Source organism: Lissotriton helveticus, chromosome 12 (genome assembly GCF_964261635.1).
Source record: "Lissotriton helveticus chromosome 12, aLisHel1.1, whole genome shotgun sequence".
Taxonomy (NCBI): Eukaryota; Metazoa; Chordata; class Amphibia; order Caudata; family Salamandridae; genus Lissotriton; species Lissotriton helveticus.
The window spans coordinates 312,886,658-312,906,439 of NC_136073.1; the positions used below are offsets into that span (position 1 = coordinate 312,886,658).

The 19,782-nt window shown below is 48.3% G+C and overlaps 1 protein-coding gene across 4 annotated transcripts in view; it reads left to right on the forward strand.

Moving 5' to 3' along the window:
- The window catches only part of CMC2 (C-X9-C motif containing 2), a 105,804-nt gene that overhangs the window by 39,452 nt on the left and 46,570 nt on the right, over window positions 1-19,782 (forward strand). For all 4 annotated transcript variants that reach the window (XM_078671019.1, XM_078671018.1, XM_078671020.1 and 1 more), the window contains one exon: window positions 14,814-14,909. In XM_078671019.1, coding sequence (XP_078527145.1) covers window positions 14,829-14,909 — 81 coding nt within the window. In that variant the 5' untranslated portion in view covers window positions 14,814-14,828. The remainder of the gene's footprint in view (window positions 1-14,813; window positions 14,910-19,782) is intronic.

A 19,782-nucleotide genomic window follows, 5' to 3' on the forward strand; every position in this document is an offset into this window, starting at 1 on the left:
CAAGGCCCCCCTCTGCCCCCGTATATCACTTTGTGATGTCATAATGCAAGCACAGCTTGTCGCCGCTGTACTACACGTGTGATGTTATAATGCACAGGAATATCTACCGCCCTTCTACGTAGAGGGCGTTTCACAATGTGTTGTAATAATTCAGACAAGGCTCCTGACTTGGGAAATAAGATGTGTTGTGTGACGTCATAATGCACACAAGACTCCGCTGAAGACACAATGCGTCATTGTGTGATCTTGTCCCTCAAACAGGTTGGTCGTCTCCCATGTGAAGAACATGTTGCGCTGTGAAAAGTCACCCGGCTCCTGTCCCTCACTCACCTACATGTGCTTCATTATGTGAGGTCACCAGTCATGTGGCTCTCCGTCTCCCCTGTACAAATAAAGTCTTCTAGTGCAATGTCTAGGATACTGTGGCTCTTCTGCCCCAAGTACGGTTGACATGAACTGATGTAGTGTCACAGCGCTAATGTAGCTCCTCTGTTTCTCTCAAGCACGGATAGAAGGTGTGATGGACTCGTCACTCCGTTTATAGCACACGCTGCAAACTAGACCACATTTTGGAGCTTGAGAGAAGTAAAGTGTTTATTTTATGTGTGAAAAGGTGTTGCATAGAAAGCGCTTGGAGCTGTGTATCTTACTGTGCCTCCCTCCACGCAGTGCCCACCAGTGCCAGGTGTTTACACCGATCACTTGTGCCAGGACATCAAAGTACCAGGCCCTCATACTTTCCAACTGTGCCAGCTTGTCACACTACCAGCCCCTCCTACTGCCCACTACAGGCAGCTCCTCAAACTTTACAGCACTGTTAGTCTGTCACACTCCTAGTGCCCTGCTCTATGCACCAGTACTAGCTTGTCACACTCCTACTGCCTCACACTTCCCACCAGTGCCAGCACCTGAAACATCCCAACGTTGCCAGCTTGTCACACTGCTAGCGCCTTACTCCATGCACCAGTACTAGCTTGTGACACTCCTAGCGCCTCACACTGCCCACCACCAGTGCCAGCATGCCACACTACTAGCCCTTCATACTTCACAGCAGTGTCAGTTTGTCATACTCCTAGCGCCTTACTCCATGAACCAGTGCCAGCTTGTCACTCCTAGCGCCTCACACTGCCCGCCAGCACCTGAAACATCCTGACAGTGCCAGCTTGTCATACTCTGAGCGCCTTACTCTAAGCATTAGTACTAGTTTGTCACACTCCTAGTGCCTCAGACTGCTCACCAGTGCCAGCTCCTGAAGCTTCCCAACCGTGCCAGCTTGTCACACTCTAGCGCCTCACACTGCCCACCAGAGCCTGCTCGCTGCACTGCCCAACAGGACACCTTGACCTCCAGTTCACTGCCCAGCCCATCCCATCACGTCCCAGCCCATCCCATCGGTGTGGGCACGAGGGCTGCCCACACCGAGCACGCCCAATGACGCAGAATTCGCACAGTATGTAAAGAATGTATCTCAGCTAGGGTCCTCCAATAGGAGTGATCCACCCTTTGAGATAAATCCAGTTCCTCAGCAACCACAGGTTTGCTGGTGCGACGTTTTTCAATGCAGGATTTCAAAACCCGCTGACTGGCCTTCCGTTGGCGAGGATCACACTCACCCATGACTCTGAAAAACCTAGCCGGGATCAGCACACCTCTTCTTCATTCAGTATGAGTTGGAAACCAGTGAGCCATTCATGCTTCCCATGCACGGGGCCTAGAAGTCAGAATGGAGCACCATGAGGCGCTGACCAACAGCTTGAGTGATGACGTCACTGCGCCCTTAAAATGTTCGGCAAACCACCCAGGGCGAGTTTCCTTTCATTAGAAATACCTTGCCACCAAACATATGGCATGTACTCCGTCATTGCTCCGCTTTGATTGGTCTGCGAGTGTTTAAATGAGTTATATTTCCTCTCGAAATAGGACATTGGAATGAAGCAGATTTTCCACGCTCAAGCTACCATTATCTGGTATGATGGCCGCACACTCTGAAGAATTGTCTCGGTTTTACCTGTTGTCCACGATCTAATCCCAAATTTCCCACTTCACCTTTTTTGTGATCTTGGGAAACTCACTGTACCCGCACTACTCAGTTTCTTTTGCATGGATTATTTCATATGTGAACCACAAACCATATTAACACCATTATTAAAACAAGACACCTTCATCCAATAGTATGGAGTGCGAGCAATATTTTCTACAGCCACTTTGAAGGCGCAGAGAGGTAAGGAGTATTAATGAACTGCAAAAAGCGTGATAGGGCGTGGAATCGATTTTAAATTAACAAATGCAATCTCTATAACAGACAACTTTTGCTAGTGGCTTTTTCATCATGGCTGCCAACAGGCTGATACCTTATCTGTGTAAACACATTCAACGGAGGGGCAAAGCTCGCCCATGCAGAAACACATAGGATTACCAGTAAACACAGTTCCCCTCGCTCATTACCATTTTCACTAACTGACTCTCTCTAAACATGCATAAATGATGACACTCGTGTAGCTCCGCTCTGCACAATGCTGAACTCAAGGGGCTTTGGTGGGTAGTGAAAACACACACAAACTGTTTCAATGCCTGTAAAAGATCATGCATGTTTTCATGGGGTGTCACAGCCATAAATAATACCTTTCGACCACTAGAATGTGCTACTTTTAGCATAAATGTGAAAAAGGTACCCACGTGAACAACACTGAGGCCTTCAGTGAGTGGAATGATAGATTCATACAATTTAGACAACTGTCCCCACCACAGTGCTATATGGGTAACATATTTAGAAGAAAGCGATTTAATAATACACAGTGGAACCCTCCTCCACCCCAAACTGAACACACTAATTAAACTTACCTGTTGTGGAGGGCGAAGATCGTCGTGGTGGGAGTGGGTGGGGGGAGTGAGCGCGGCAGCGCGGTGAACACGCTATTTAGACAAGATGCGTCGGACTGTCCACAGTCCCTACGGACATGCACATGCTGTCTGCATTGGACGGAAAGCGAGAGCAGCCATCTTTGTCCATGCAGACGGGTGCATGCAAGCTTTGGGGAGAATTGATTCCAAAAGGTCCTCTCCATGGCGAGAGCAGCGCATGCGCTGCTTTTGCCAGGCAAGACCTAAAAAAAAAAGTGGGGGAACTAACCAAGGTAGGTGGCATGCAATTGACATGCTTTCGCTGCTTCACAGGAAGTGACATCACACAGACGTTTCGCAGGTCTGAGTACCTTTGAGCTCATTACGAGATTTAACGAATGAGATTTTGCGTCAGGGTTGTGCCAAAAAAGTGACGCATCCCTGACATACAATGTGAGCCTCAACTTATACATTTACTATGATAAACTGTCACAAAAAGAAATTGGCAACAAGAAGAAACGTGGCAGTAAATCTGTTCTGTTTAATTGGTTGCAAAGTCCACATTTTAAAATACCTTATGGCTATAAAAAATAAAATAATGGTATTTGTATAGATACAGGGTCAGACCAGGACATTTGACATTCGTAAAGTGCATGAATAGCTCTTATATACAGGGATTGAAGAAAGTAAACAACACTCCTGTCTTAAGCATTTGTGAAGAAAGAACAAGCGGCTCGCCTTTGCTTCCCCCTCCCTGGCATCTAGGTGTTACAGCTCAGATAACTCACAGCCAGGATAGTGGAACAAAATGAGGCCTGATGGCCCCTCAACTTCAGCTTTTGTAGTGGGCCCAGCTGGAGTCTGAAATAGGAAAGACCCCTGTCTGCCTGCACATTGCTGCTCTGAAAGAAAGTAGACAATGTGTAGGCGCTGCTGAATGCGTCCCAGTGCCTGGAAATTACACTTGGACAAGTTCATCATATTTCAATGGCCCCCAGCTTCTTGAAGGGGGGACGGCGTCCACCCTGTGTAAATGGGGCTGGACGCCGTGTACCCGCGTGGACCCCCGACTTGAGCCTTAAGCAGCAGTGAGGTGTTTCTTAGGGGATTTATGGAACTGCCTTTTCAGGGAGGGTCATATTTCAAACCAATCATAAAAATGTACCTCTCTCATTCCTGGTGCTGTCCATGAGCCTGCCAATAATTTTAAAGCCAGCTTTCCATTTACCTTTTAATCTCAATAGCGTTTGTACGTTAGAGGTTATTAGAGTTGGAAGCGAATCGAGGTTAGTCTTGTGTTTTAAAACTGTTCTATTGGTGGGGAAGGTAAGGTCCACACTGTGGAGCCTGTAACTGGATTCAGGCCTTTTGTGCAACCTTTTGAACACTCTAGCATTTGCCCTTATTAACAGTTACAGCTTGAGCCATATCCTCCTCTGTATTCGGCTCACACTCCTTCATAGGGTGTAACCTCTGTGCAGTCCACATCTCTTCCTAGCTCTTTCCTGTAGTCCAACAAGTGAACTAAAGTTAGCACATATATCTCCCACGTTTAGAGGTGAGGTTGATTTCTAGCTGACGCTCATTCTCACATCTGACTGAGAACTATAACCAGACCTAAAGACGTGATTTTGCTGAAAATTCTAATGTGTGCTGATTAACCCTTGAGACCCAAGTGGCAACAGGAAGTCTATCGGCCACGAGGTGCCCTTCAAAAGCGCCTTTGGCTGAGTGAGAATGGTTATTTCCTTAATTGTTTCTCCACATCTAGAAGCTTTCTCTGATTACCTTCTGCATCTGGATGCAACCCCACAACGATCAGTTTTCATCTGATTGGTACCCCTGGAATGCTTACATTGTGTCTGGGTGCTGCTGTGAATTTTTTTGTCATGCATCTGGTTGTTGTTTCTGATTAGGTTATTCTTCACCCAGGTGCTGCTCGTTAATAGTTTTGTACTGCCAGTGGGTACTGTTGCTTGTTAATTTTCACTCCACATCAGGGTGCTGCTTCTTAACTGAATGATTCTGAATCTGGGCACTGTCTGTGAACTACTAGAATTCTAATCCTAGTAGTTCACTTGATGGAAATCAATTTCCATCAAGGTTTTGAAAAACAAAAAAAAGTTCTCTCTTTTTTTGTTTTTTTTGTTTTTCAAAACCTTGATGGAAATTGATCCGTGCATACAGAAATATGCATCATAGAAGTAATACAGACAGAAAAAAAAGTACAATGTCAGCACATTTGTACTAATAACAATACCCTGCATGGCGTGAGTTACCAGCACAGGCGTGCCACATACATAGCAGACATCATAACCAAGTCATGCTGTCTCCAGGTATAAAGAAATAATGAAAAGGAGCATATAATCAAATGTAGTAAATTTATAGATTATAAACAATATCAAATTCATGTGATTTGAAACAAAATTAAAGTGTGGGGAGCCTTGAAATTTCTTTTCTTCATATAATCTTTATTTTCATTTCCAATCAGAAGCATAAAGCCCAGCCAACGCGTTACATCCAAAAGATCGACTTCATCAGGGCTGTAAAACAGTTAGAAAAAACATTATAGAAATTATCCAAACATTATATATATATATATTTACATTAGGTCTTTCGAAAGAGACCTATATTATACAATAAGAAAGGCCAGATAGACATAAACATGATACAAAGGACATGAGGCAATTCTACCTCTAATGATGACAATTTCTCTTCATTCTGGATTTTTTATCCTGTAGTAAGATGCTCCCTGCCTATATCCATTCTTAACATTTGTTTCCAATTGTGTTTTTATATGGAAAAGCAGCCTACATATAATCCAAAGAATCCTCTGACAAGTTTCACAACATATAATTCTCATTGTTATTGCAAATGCTCTCAGTTCAGACATGATCTGTATATAGGAGTATCAAAGAAGAAAAAAATAGGCATCCAGATAAAACAATAAAAGATTTATAATCCACAAATATATAACGTATTCTATGTCCCATTTATAATAATTGAAAAAGTAGCCAATGAGGTACTTCCTATGATTTGAAGTACAGCAGTACTAAAGGTGATTATGATGGTTGGAAACAATAGCTCATCAACCCACTAAGGGTCTATTAAAGAAAATATTCATGTAAGTAGCACTGACTTGTGAATCAGATCACAAAGATCAGCAAAGCAATCTACGAATGTGTAATCTTGAAAGCCAAGATTCTTGTGACGTCTTGTTAATAATATATATCCAAGCTAAAAAGAAGAGAGCAAAATCTATCATGGCTATAATCAATACATCCATCCATTAATCTATGAGAGGCCAGCGAGTTAATTATTTGTTTCGTTTTTCAAAACCTTTTTTGAAATTGATCCGTGCATACAGGAATATGCATCATAGAAGTAATACAGACAGAAAAAAAAGTACAATGTCAGCACATTTTTACTAATAAAAAGCCCCAGCATGGCGTGAGTTACCAGCATAGCCGTGCCTCTGCACATACATAGCAGATATCATAACCAAGTCATGCTGTCTCCTGGTATCCCCATGATGTCTGGCATGTGTTATGCCAGGAGCCTAATTTACCTGTCTTCTACTAATGCTGTGTGGCGTCTGGGACAGGCGCAGAGTCAAACTGAGCAGTCGCAAGTGGGGACGTCATGGGGGCATTATTCTGTCTCAGGTATGTCACCAAGGGTTCCCATATGTTTACCGGGCGACATCTAGGGGGCGTGAGATCCCAAAGAGCAGAGAGTTGTGTTTGACACTGCGCTGCATCCCTTAGCCACGCCCGTGTCATGAGCGCTTGCTTCTGACCACAATGTATCGCCACTCTGCACTTAGCCAGCACCAGCAGCAAGTCAGTTAGTCCACGGTGCATGTCCGAGGTGTCTTTCACGTAGCCTAGCAAGCACCGCTAGTAGCCTATTGCTCCTCACCTCACCACATACCCAACCTTCCCTTCCCTTCCTCTTATACACAATTTCTAGCCTTAGTGTTCCTCCTACAACTTGCAAGACTGTGCCCACCCTACCCCCCCTTTTTCTGGCCACTCCTATGTCTGTAACTCTTCCTTTTCTCCCACCTTTCCATGTCCCATCATACCATTACTTTGCCTCCTACTCTGCCAGCTGCTTCTCAATGGCTACTACTGCTCGTCCATTGATAGGCCACAAAGGCACCGGTAAATTGAAGCTAAGGGAAGAAAAGAGGGGGCAGCAACTAAACATTTACAGCATGTACAGGAAAGTAGTCTTCTTTTGGCAGTTATGCTGTGGTACATTTCACTGTGTCAAGTCAGCAAGGGTTGAAAAAAATTCCACCTTCAGGGTGTTTTTTTAAGTTTACAAAGTATGTTAAATGGAAAACACTTGTCCTCTATTTTTCCTGGATCACTTTTAAATGATTATTACTAACATTCATGTCGAGGCACTTCAATTCTCCCAAATACCTGAGCAGGGAAATCTACAAACCGCATCCTACAAACTAGCTTTGCTCATCGAAGATGTAGAGCCCACTGTACCCAAAATCTAAACAAGCATTTACAATGCAATGGTTTCGCCTTTGGAAAAGTTAGAGTTATTGGCATTGTAAATGACAAAATTTGTATTTATGTGTTGGTTTTGAAAACAGATAAATAAATGGCATTGTCATTTACATTGCCATTAGCTTAATCTCTGCAGTCACTCTGCACTCTCTAGCACTCCCTACTCACTCTGCACTCTCTAGCACTCCCTAATCACTCTGCACTCTCTAGCACTCTCTAGCACTCCCTAGCACTCCCTAATCACTCTGCACTCTCTAGCACTCCCTAATCACTCTGCACTCTCTAGCACTCCCTACTCACTCTGCACTCTCTAGCACTCCCTACTCACTCTGCACTCTCTAGCACTCCCTACTCACTCTGCACTCCCTATGCACTCTGCACTCCCTATGCACTCTGCACTCTCTATGCACTCTGCACTCCCTATGCACTCTGCACTCCCTATGCACTCTGCACTCCCTCTGCACTCCCTATGCACTCTGCACTCCCTATGCACTCTGCACTCCCTATGCACTCTGCACTCCCTATGCACTCTGCACTCCCTATGCACTCTGCACTCTGCACTCCCTATGCACTCTGCACTCCCGATGCACTCTCCACTCCCTATGCACTCTCCACTCCCTATGCACTCTCCACTCCCTATGCACTCTCCATTCCCTATGCACTCTCCACTCTCCACTCCCTATGCACTCTCCACTCTCCACTCCCTATGCACGCTCCACTCTGCACTCCCTATGCACTCTCCACTCCCTATGCACTCTGCACTCTGCACTCCCTATGCACTCTGCACTCTCCACTCCCTATGCACTCTCCACTCCCTATGCACTCTCCACTCCCTATGCACTCTCCACTCCCTATGCACTCTCCACTCCCTATGCACTCTCCACTCTCCACTCCCTATGCACTCTCCACTCTCCACTCCCTATGCACTCTCCACTCTGCACTCCCTATGCACTCTCCACTCCCTATGCACTCTCCACTCCCTATGCACTCTCCACTCTGCACTCCCTATGCACTCTCCACTCTGCACTCCCTATGCACTCTCCACTCTGCACTCCCTATGCACTCTCCACTCTGCACTCCCTATGCACTCTCCACTCTCCACTCCCTATGCACTCTCCACTCCCTATGCACTCTCCACTCCCTATGCACTCTCCACTCCCTATGCACTCTGCACTCCCTATGCACTCTGCACTCCCTATGCACTACCTATGCACTCTGCACTCCCTATGCACTATGCACTCTGCACTCCCTCTGCACTCCCTATGCACTCTGCACTCCCTATGCACTCTGCACTCCCTATGCACTCTCCACTCCCTATGCACTCTCCACTCCCTATGCACTCTCCACTCCCTATGCACTTTCCACTCTGCACTCCCTATGCACTCTCCACTCTGCACTCCATATGCACTCTGCACTCTGCACTCCCTATGCACTCTGCACTCCCTCTGCACTCCCTATGCACTCTGCACTACCTCTGCAATCCCTCTGCACTCCCTATGCACTCTGCACTCCCTATGCACTCTGCACTCCCTATGCACTCTGCACTCCCTATGCACTCTGCACTCCCTATGCACTCTGCACTCCCTATGCACTCTGCACTCCCTATGCACTCTGCACTCCCTATGCACTCTCCACTCTCCACTCCCTATGCACTCTCCACTCCCTATCCACTCTCCACTCCCTATGCACTCTCCACTCTCCACGCACTCTCCACTCCCTATGCACTCTCCACTCCCTATGCACTCTCCACTCCCTATGCACTCTCCACTCTGCACTCCCTATGCACTCTGCACTCCCTATGCACTCTCCACTCTGCACTCCCTATGCACTCTGCACTCCCTATGCACTCTGCACTCCCTATGCACTTTCCACTCTCCACTCCCTATGCACTCTGCACTCCCTATGCACTCTACACTCTGCACTCCCTATGCACTCTACACTCTGCACTCCCTATGCACTCTGCACTCCCTATGCACTCTCCACTCTCCACTCTCTATGCACTCTGCACTCCCTATGCACTCTGCACTCCCTATGCACTCTCCACTCTGCACTCCCTATGCACTCTGCACTCCCTATGCACTCTCCACTCTCCACTCCCTATGCACTCTCCACTCTGCACTCCCTATGCACTCTCCACTCCCTATGCACTCTCCACTCCCTATGCACTCTCCACTCCCTATGCACTCTCCACTCTGCACTCCCTATGCACTCTCCACTCTGCACTCCCTATGCACTCTGCACTCCCTGTGCACTCTGCACTCCCTATGCACTCTGCACTCCCTATGCACTTTCCACTCTCCACTCCCTATGCACTCTGCACTCCCTATGCACTCTACACTCTGCACTCCCTATGCACTCTACACTCTGCACTCCCTATGCACTCTCCACTCCCTATGCACGCTCCACTCTCCACTCCCTATGCACTCTCCACTCTCTATGCACTCTGCACTCCCTATGCACTCACCACTCCCTATGCACTCTCCACTCCCTATGCACTCTCCACTCTCCACTCCCTATGCACTCTGCACTCCCTATGCACTCTGCACTCCCTATGCACTCTGCACTCCCTATGCACTCTGCACTCCCTATGCACTCTGCACTCTGCACTCCCTATGCACTCTGCACTCCCTATGCACCCTGCACTCCCTATGCACTCTGCACTCCCTATGCACTCTGCACTCCCTATGCACTCTGCACTCCCTATGCACTCTCCACTCCCTATGCACTCTCCACTCTCCACTCCCTATGCGCTCTCCACTCTCCACTCCCTATGCGCTCTCCACTCCCTATGCGCTCTCCACTCTCCACTCCCTATGCGCTCTCCACTCTCCACTCCCTATGCACTCTCCACTCCCTATGCGCTCTCCACTCTCCACTCCCTATGCACTCTCCACTCCCTATGCACTCTCCACTCTGCACTCCCTATGCACTCTCCACTCCCTATGCACTCTCCACTCCCTATGCACTCTCCACTCCCTATGCACTCTCCACTCTCCACTCCCTATGCACTCTCCACTCTCCACTCCCTATGCACTCTGCACTCCCCACTCTGCCCTCCCTATGCACTCTGCACTCCCTATGCACTCTCCACTCTGCACTCCCTATGCACTCCGCACTCCCTATGCACTCTGCACTCCCTATTCACTCTCCACTCTCCACTCCCTATGCACTCTCCACTCCCTATGCACTCTCCACTCCCTATGCACTCTCCACTCTCCACTCCCTATGCACTCTCCACTCTCCACTCCCTATGCACTCTCCACTCTGCACTCCCTATGCACTCTGCACTCCCTATGCACTCTCCACTCCCTATGCACTCTCCACTCCCTATGCACTCTCCACTCCCTATGCACTCTCCACTTCCTATGCACTCTCCACTCCCTATGCACTCTCCATGCACTCCGCACTCTCCACTCTGCACTCTCTATGCACTCTCCACTCCCTATGCACTCTCCACTCTCTATGCACTCTCCACTCCCTATGCACTCTCTACTCCCTATGCACTCTCCACTCCCTATGCACTCTCCACTCCCTATGCACTCTCCACTCTGCACTCCCTATGCACTCCCTATGCACTCTGCACTCCCTATGCACTCCCTATGCACTCTCCACTCCCTATGCACTCTCCACTCCCCATGCACTCTCCACTCCCTATGCACTCTCCACTCTCCACTCCCTATGCACTCTCCACTCCCTATGCACTCTCCACTCCCTATGCACTCTCCACTCTCCACTCCCTATGCACTCTCCACTCCCTATGCACTCTCCACTCTCCACTCCCTATGCACTCCACTCTCCACTCCCTATGCACTCTCCACTCCCTATGCACTCTCCACTCCCTATGCACTCTCCACTCCCTATGCACTCTCCACTCTGCACTCCCTATGCACTCTCCACTCCCTATGCACTCTCCACTCTCCACTCCCTATGCACTCTCCACTCCCTATGCACTCTCCACTCCCTATGCACTCTCCACTCCCTATGCACTCTCCACTCTGCACTCCCTATGCACTCTCCACTCCCTATGCACTCTCCACTCCCTATGCACTCTCCACTCCCTATGCACTTTCCACTCCCTATGCACTCTCCACTCCCTATGCACTCTCCACTCCCTATGCACTCTCCACTCCCTATGCACTCTCCACTCTCCACTCCCTATGCACTCTCCACTCCCTATGCACTCTGCACTCCCTATGCACTCTGCACTCCCTATGCACTCTCCACTCTCCACTCCCTATGCACTCTCCACTCCCTATGCACTCTCCACTCCCTATGCACTCTCCACTCTGCACTCCCTATGCACTCTCCACTCTGCACTCCCTATGCACTCTGCACTCCCTATGCACTCTCCACTCTCTATGCACTCTCCACTCTCCACTCCCTATGCACTCTCCACTCTCCACTCCCTATGCACTCTCCACTCCCTATGCACTCTCCACTCCCTATGCACTCTCCACTCCCTATGCACTCTCCACTCCCTATGCACTCTCCACTCTGCACTCCCTATGCACTCTCCACTCTGCACTCCCCACTCTCCACTCCCTATGCACTCTCCACTCCCTATGCACTCTCCACTCCCTATGCACTCTCCACTCCCTATGCACTCTCCACTCCCTATGCACTTTCCACTCCCTATGCACTCTCCACTCCCTATGCACTCTCCACTCCCTATGCACTCTGCACTCTCCACTCCCTATGCACTCTCCACTCTCCACTCCCTATGTACTCTCCACTCTCCACTCCCTATGCACTCTCCACTCTCCACTCCCTATGCACTCTCCACTCTCCACTCCCTATGCACTCTCCACTCCCTATGCACTCTCCACTCTGCACTCCCTATGCACTCTGCACTCCCTATGCACTCTCCACTCCCTATGCACTCTCCACTCTGCACTCCCTATGCACTCTGCACTCCCTATGCACTCTCCACTCTGCACTCCCTATGCACTCTGCACTCCCTTTGCACTCCCTATGCACGTTCCACTCTCCACTCCCTATGCACTCTGCACTCCCTATGCACTGTACACTCTGCACTCCCTATGCACTCTACACTCTGCACTCCCTATGCACTCTGCACTCCCTATGCACTCTCCACTCCCTATGCACTCTCCACTCCCTATTCACTCTCCACTCTCCACTCCCTATGCACTCTCCACTCCCTATGCACTCTCCACTCTCCACTCCCTATGCACTGTCCACTCTCCACTCCCTATGCACTCTCCACTCTCCACTCCCTATGCACTCTCCACTCCCTATGCACTCTCCACTCTGCACTCCCTATGCACTCTCCACTCCCTATGCACTCTCCACTCCACTCTGCACTCCCTATGCACTCTCCACTCTCCACTCCCTATGCACTCCCCACTCCCTATGCACTCTCCACTCTCCACTCCCTATGCACTCTCCACTCCCTATGCACTCTCCACTCCCTATGCACTCTCCACTCCCTATGCACTCTCCACTCCCTATGCACTCTCCACTCCCTATGCACTCTCCACTCCCTATGCACTCTCCACTCCCTATGCACTCTCCACTCTGCACTCCCTATGCACTCTCCACTCCCTATGCACTCTCCACTCCCTATGCACTCTCCACTCCCTATGCACTCTACACTCCCTATGCACTCTACACTCTGCACTCCCTATGCACTCTACACTCTGCACTCCCTATGCACTCTGCACTCCCTATGCACTCTCCACTCTCCACTCCCTCTGCACTCTCCACTCTCCACTCCCTATGCACTCTCCACTCTCCACTCCCTATGCACTCTCCACTCCCTATGCACTCTCCACTCTCCACTCCCTATGCACTCTCCACTCCCTATGCACTCTCCACTCTCTATGCACTCTGCACTCCCTATGCACTCTGCACTCCCTATGCACTCTCCACTCCCTATGCACTCTCCACTCCACTCTGCACTCCCTATGCACTCTCCACTCTCTACTCCCTATGCACTCTCCACTCTCCACTCCCTATGCACTCTCCACTCTCCACTCCCTATGCACTCTCCACTCCCTATGCACTCTGCACTCCCTATGCACTCTCCACTCCCTATGCACTCTCCACTCCCTATGCACTCCCCACTCTCCACTCCCTATGCACTCTCCACTCTCCACTCCCTATGCACTCTCCACTCTGCACTCCCTATGCACTCTGCACTCCCTATGCACTCTCCACTCCCTATGCACTCTGCACTCCCTATGCACTCTGCACTCCCTATGCACTCTGCACTCCCTATGCACTCTCCACTCTCCACTCCCTATGCACTCTCCACTCCCTATGCACTCTCCACTCCCTATGCACTCTGCACTCCCTATGCACTCTCCACTCTGCACTCCCTATGCACTCTCCACTCTGCACTCCCTATGTACTCTCCACTCCCTCTGCACTCTTCACTCTCCACTCCCTCTGCACTCTCCACTCCCTCTGCACTCTCCACTCTCCACTCCCTCTCCACTCCCTCTGCACTCTCTCTGCACTCCCTCTCCACTCCTTGTTTCACTCAAAAGAGGACTAGGTACACAAGCCTACAACGGGTTAATAATTAAAGGGGATCAAACAGGTTATGTCTGTTAACAGTATTCACCCGAAACACAAATTAACTCCATGTAGAATTACAGATGAATGGTGGGCACAAATTCTTTAATAAAATGCAAATGAAACACGGGGAAAACATATAGGAATCAATTCAAATGTAAACTCAAATAATCTTAACCAAGCCGACCCGATTTTATGCAGTGCATTACGTTAGGGGAATGGAGGCTGAAAGCAACTCACCTGGACTTCAGTCGGCCGCGGAATGGCCAAAACAAACCTCACGAGCAAAAAGAAAATAAACCCCGCCCACGGCCGCGATGACGACATCACAGAGGCGGAGAGCGAAAAAATCTCGGGAACGTCCACGAATCTGGTCCGGCCATGACGGACAGATCTCTGTTCCAATGGCTAGCCTCCATTTATGGAGCTAGCCAATGGAACAGAGGGCGTATTCAAGTCCCCCATACTGAAAACTAAAGATTTCTCCTGGGGGCGAGCTAAAGCTCCGTGCCCCAGGCGAAACCTAAAAACTACACTGTCTGCAAAATATTTATTCCTTTGGCCCAGAAGATTGACCAACTTCCCCCTATCCTTCATAGAGAAAAGTAATTTCCTTGTTTAATGTACCCATTATTAATAGATGTGTGTCCCATCCTTCTTGTATTTTCTGGCTTAGTTCCAACTCACTCTTATATAACTCCTCAATACCTACAAAGTCTTTACATTCCGCAAAAGTAAAAAAACATAATCATAATCACAGAATACCTGGTAATCGTTAATTAACAAACTATTTTGACTAGCCCTCCAGGAATCTGGAGGGATATGAAAAGCATGCATGGCCTGATATGTTGTGACTAAGAATTTCAACTTTGTCGAACTAATTGGAGCCAAATGTTTTGTTCACAGTATCTGCAGGTTGCCATGCATCCAGACCTGTCTCCGCATCTGCATACCGAAGAGTGCAACATACTCATCAGCCAACTAAAGCAGTGCCACAAAGAGGTAGGTGTGGAGGCAGAAACGTTATAGTACATAGCACGAGAAAGAAATGGCTGACTTGAAAGTATATATATTCTGACACAATTCTGCTAGAATGTGCACACAGTTACTCTTGAAAGACCATGGGATGCTTCGTATTTTACATGATATTTTAAATTATTTTTACAGAATCTTTGTGGAACATTATGTATTTACTTTCTATGCTAATTATACGATCGAGTAATTGATTCCCTTTTCAAGGTCTGAGGATATGGATTCTGCTCTATTCTATTTATTTACAGAGCTCCTTGTGAATCTTCACTTAATCTTCAAGGAAGATTGAAAAGCTCCCCGGCAGCAACTGCCGGAATCACTGCATTTCATGTTCCACCCAGGGAACACACAGAAGAGAATGCCCGAGATCAACAACAGCACGAGATCCCAACAAAGATCCTCTGTGAAAATGCGTTTCAGGCCAAAAGTGTTGATGTCACGCTTTCCATCAACATTGAGAAACTGCTCAAATAAATATCGGGAACAACCATTCATTCATGTTCATTTTTAGGGGTTTCCTAATGGTGCCACACAGTTGTGCTTTTTAAGAGCGTTTTTTCATGGACCAACTCCTGGGAAGCCAAACAGCTGATCCTGAAAATAAAATACTGTTTTCATGTGCAGTGAAGGGGCAAACCCTTCAACATTGTTGTTGCACTGCAAAAAAAACCTTTGCCGGTACTGAAGCATGTGGAAAAAAATAAACAAAGAATTCCTTCATCAGGAGAGAGGCGGGCAGTTTGGCTCTGGGCAAGTATTATTTTGTAAGATAAGCTGTCTGCTCTGCTGTGGTGTAGTGGTTAGCGTGAATCACGCGAGTATTGCGCGATGCTTTATTGTTCTTTGAATTGTTCACGCGCATGTTGCGTGTAATGCCTCATGTACCTAGCTATGTTTCAAATGTGTGGCTCACGCATGATGGGTCCGTTTGGTGGAAGTTCTAACGATGTCTCTCAGTCACCGTTTGGCTTTCCACTGAAGGGATGCTCTGTACGCAAGGTGGAGTTGTATTCTGATAAACTTCTACTTCAAACTTAACTGGATTTCCTGAATTTCTTATCTTTACATTTGGCGACGATCGGGGAGACTCCACCCACACCCACGCTAAGGAATTTCTTATTTTTTTACATCCTTCGTCAACCCTTATCGACTTACCATCTCCATAAATCCGGTTATTCTCTAGTCTTCCGGTCGGATTTGAACATTTCTCTTCATCAATGGTTTGGCTGGAAAAGGTACGTGAAATTTTTACTTTAAGAGCTCCCATTGGCCCACACTCTATTTACTGTTCTTGCGAGTGCCTTAACTGGAAGCCGATTCAGAAAAGGGGGTGGTGATGAACAGAGTGTCTGAATTAAGCAGACCACTCTTACCCAGTCCAAAGATCAAGGCTTGATCCATCACCGTTATTTAGCTCACTGCCCCATCCCAGCTCAGAACCTGGCTATATGCAAGTGTTGGACAGGCCTCGTAGCCGGGCCATCCCCTCCTACGCACAACAGGGCCCGGACCCCGGCTCTCCCTGAATCCCCAGCAAGAGCCACCCCGGCAACCCCCCGAGGTAATCCACACCGGGACTCCAGCTCCTGAACCCTCCCGTACCGGCTGGCCGGGTCCCCGTCAGCCCCATGGCCCCGGCCCGGCAGCCATCTTTGGACACTACAACACGAGGCCACGTGGCCTCGACTCGACCCCAACCCTGGGCCCGGCCCGGCCCCGACATCGAGGCACCAACCTCCACACAGGAGGTAAAGAGACCACTTGGCAGGTCAATGAAAGAAGAAGGCGTCAACGGCTCTCCTCCGCCGGGTGTCGATCACCCCCGGCCTCCCTGGGCGCTGGCTCCAACCCCCTGCTGGGTGTCGGGACTCCCTCATTCCGGACCTCCCGACCTCAAGGCGCGAGGGTCCGGACATCAAAGGGAACCAGACCTATAACTGGGGCAGCCCCAGACCAGGAGGGCAGTTGTATCCTGGAGTCGAGAGACCCCGAGAAGAACTCATCCTTGGCGGACTGCTGGCGCTGCCGCAGCCCTGCTCTGTGAACCCTTCGTCTTGGCCTGCTGGCGCTGCCGCGGCCCTCTGCAACGTGAACCCTCATCTTGGCCTGCTGGCGCTGCCGCGGCCCTCTGCAACGTGAACCCTCATCTTGGCCTGCTGGCGCTGCCGCGGCCCTCTGCAACGTGAACCAACATCTTGGCCTGCTGGCGCTGCCGCGGTCCTCTGCAACGTGAACCATCATCTTGGCCTGCTGGCGCTGCCGCGGCCCTCTGCAACGTGAACCATCATCTTGGCCTGCTGGCGCTGCCGCGGCCCTCTGCAACGTGAACCATCATCGTGGCCTGCTGGCGCTGCCGCGGCCCCCTCTGTTACGTGAACCATCATCTTGGCCTGCTGGCGCTGCCGCGGCCCCCTCTGTTACGTGAACCATCATCTTGGTCTGCTGGCGCTGCCGCGGCCCTCTGCAACTTGAGCCATCGCTTCGGCCTGCTGGCGCTGCCGCGGCCCGACCCCGCAGACTCCTAAGCTCGAGGATTGTGAGCTTCCCTCCTGCCACCTCCTGTACCGATCCGGTACCGAGACTGTCCCGCTACCCCCTTTCCCTACAGAGACTAGAATTGAGAGGACCCTCGAGTCCTGAATCTCCTGTACCGCTGATAACCTTGCCGCAAGGACCCTATATAAAGAGTGTTGATCGCATCCTTGTGTGGTGTCTATCTGTGGGGAGGGAAGTGACTTGTCTGTACGATCGCCGGAGACGGCCCTCATCGGAGGCCTCTCCCCCAGTATTCGGCCGACCCTCTGGGTCCCCGTCTAACAGCAAGTTCTGAGCTGGGATGGTGCAGTGAGCTAAAAAACGGTGATGGATCAAGCCCTGATCTTTGGACTGGGTAAGAGTGGTCTGCTTAATTCAGGCACTCTGTTCATCACCACCCCCTTTTCTTAACTGGAAGCCGTTTGCAACTTTATTGAGACACGCTTTATTATTGGCCAATGAGTCTCTCCATTTCCGCCTGTGACTGATTGCTAAGGATGTTTGAGCGTCAAATTATTTTACGATACTTGTCCCTGTTTGAAATACACTGCACACGCTGAGGTTATACATCCTACAGCACCACCTTGCCAACCTTTGAAGCCTGACTTGATACATTGTTTCTTTGGAGTTTATTATTTATTGATTTTGACAGCGCGTTTCGTTGAGCTTTCAGCGACACGCATACTTAATTGTTCTTGGTTAAAAAGACAGTTTCAGTGCGTAGATAGTTCACCAGCAACGCGCACGCTCCATTCAATTAGTATTGATTTTGAAACAATTTGCAGTGCGTTTCGTTCTACAACAGCGATGTGCACTTTCGTCAGATCATTCTTCAACTAGTTTTCACTAATAGATATGCAAGATTAAGATTCATTTCAACTGCAGTGTGTCGGATTCTTCAACCGTGACACACACGCTTTATTTATATGTACATCTAAGTGTATTTAACCGCATTTTTCATAATTTAATGATTTCCTTTCACAGGTTTCATTAATTATTTAGATTGTTATTGTCATTTTCATTACTGTAATGGCTAATGTTCAACTTCAACAGATTACTGAACCTCCTCCATTTCTCAGAACACCTGGTAGTCCTGAAATTATTTGGTCGGAGTGGTTTAGGCTCTTTGAGAACCATTTAGTTGCTATTAACGCTGTTGGTTATTCTCCTGCCCGTAAATTTGCATTGCTTTTTGGATGCCTTGCTCAAGCTGCCCAAAGAATTTTTCATAGTATTGTTCCTATTCCTCCGCCTACATCACATGCAGTTGATAGACAATGGGATGTCTATCTGGAAGCAGTCGCACACCTAAAAAAACAATTTTCAGAAGAACCAAACATTATGTTAAGGCGACATAATTTTTATTTGAGGAAACAAAAAGAGGAAGAAAAAGTTGAAGACTACATATCAGTTTGTTTTTAATTGCGCTTCACGTAAAATTAAAGAGAGGATTTTAGGATGCAAAAACCCTTCTCTGTCCGAGGTAATTGACGTAGCTTTAAGCATTGAGCGTTCCACTCTCTCCAGTAAAGCAATCCAGGATGCCTCTAAAAGCGGAATTAATCTTGTTTCGTCATCAGAAACTGATCATGACCATTCCATATGTGCAGTAAATGTTAAGAACAAAAATGCTAAATTTGTCCAAAGGAAACAATCGTTATTTTGCTACAGATGCGGATCCAAAAACCACTTTGGCAATTCTCCAAATTGCCCTGCCATCAACAAACGATGTGTAATTTGTAAAAATATGGGGCATTTTCAAGAGGTATGTAGGAACGTCAAAAAGTCATTGAATGTGAACTATATTGATTCAGATGTCGACACCTGTAGCAATTCCCTCAACAACATAATTGTTACGTTAGATTGTGATAGTGAAAAGGATTCCATAAAAGGTCCTTTAGGCTCTGCTATTATTGACAATGTTCCTTTACAGGTGATGGCTGATTCAGGTTTGCCTTTTACAATCCTGAGGGATACTACCTTTTATGATTTATGGACCAGGAAGGTAGATCTCATCCAATCTGATGTGAATCCAAAAGCATTTGGGGAAAAAGACATAAATATGATTGGGTATTTCTTTGGTTTGGTACAATGTCTTGGTAGAGAAACTATAACAAAAATGTATGTTGCAGAGAAAGGAAAGAATATCATCGGCTGGAAGGACCTCGCTCGCATGGGTCTATATTTGGTTCCTGGTGATGAAAATCCAATTAAGGTTGGGCAACTTCCTGTATGTAATATTGAATGTAACATGTCAGATTCAGATTCTGAGGTTCTGTAAAGAAATTATTTACGAGTTCAAACCAGT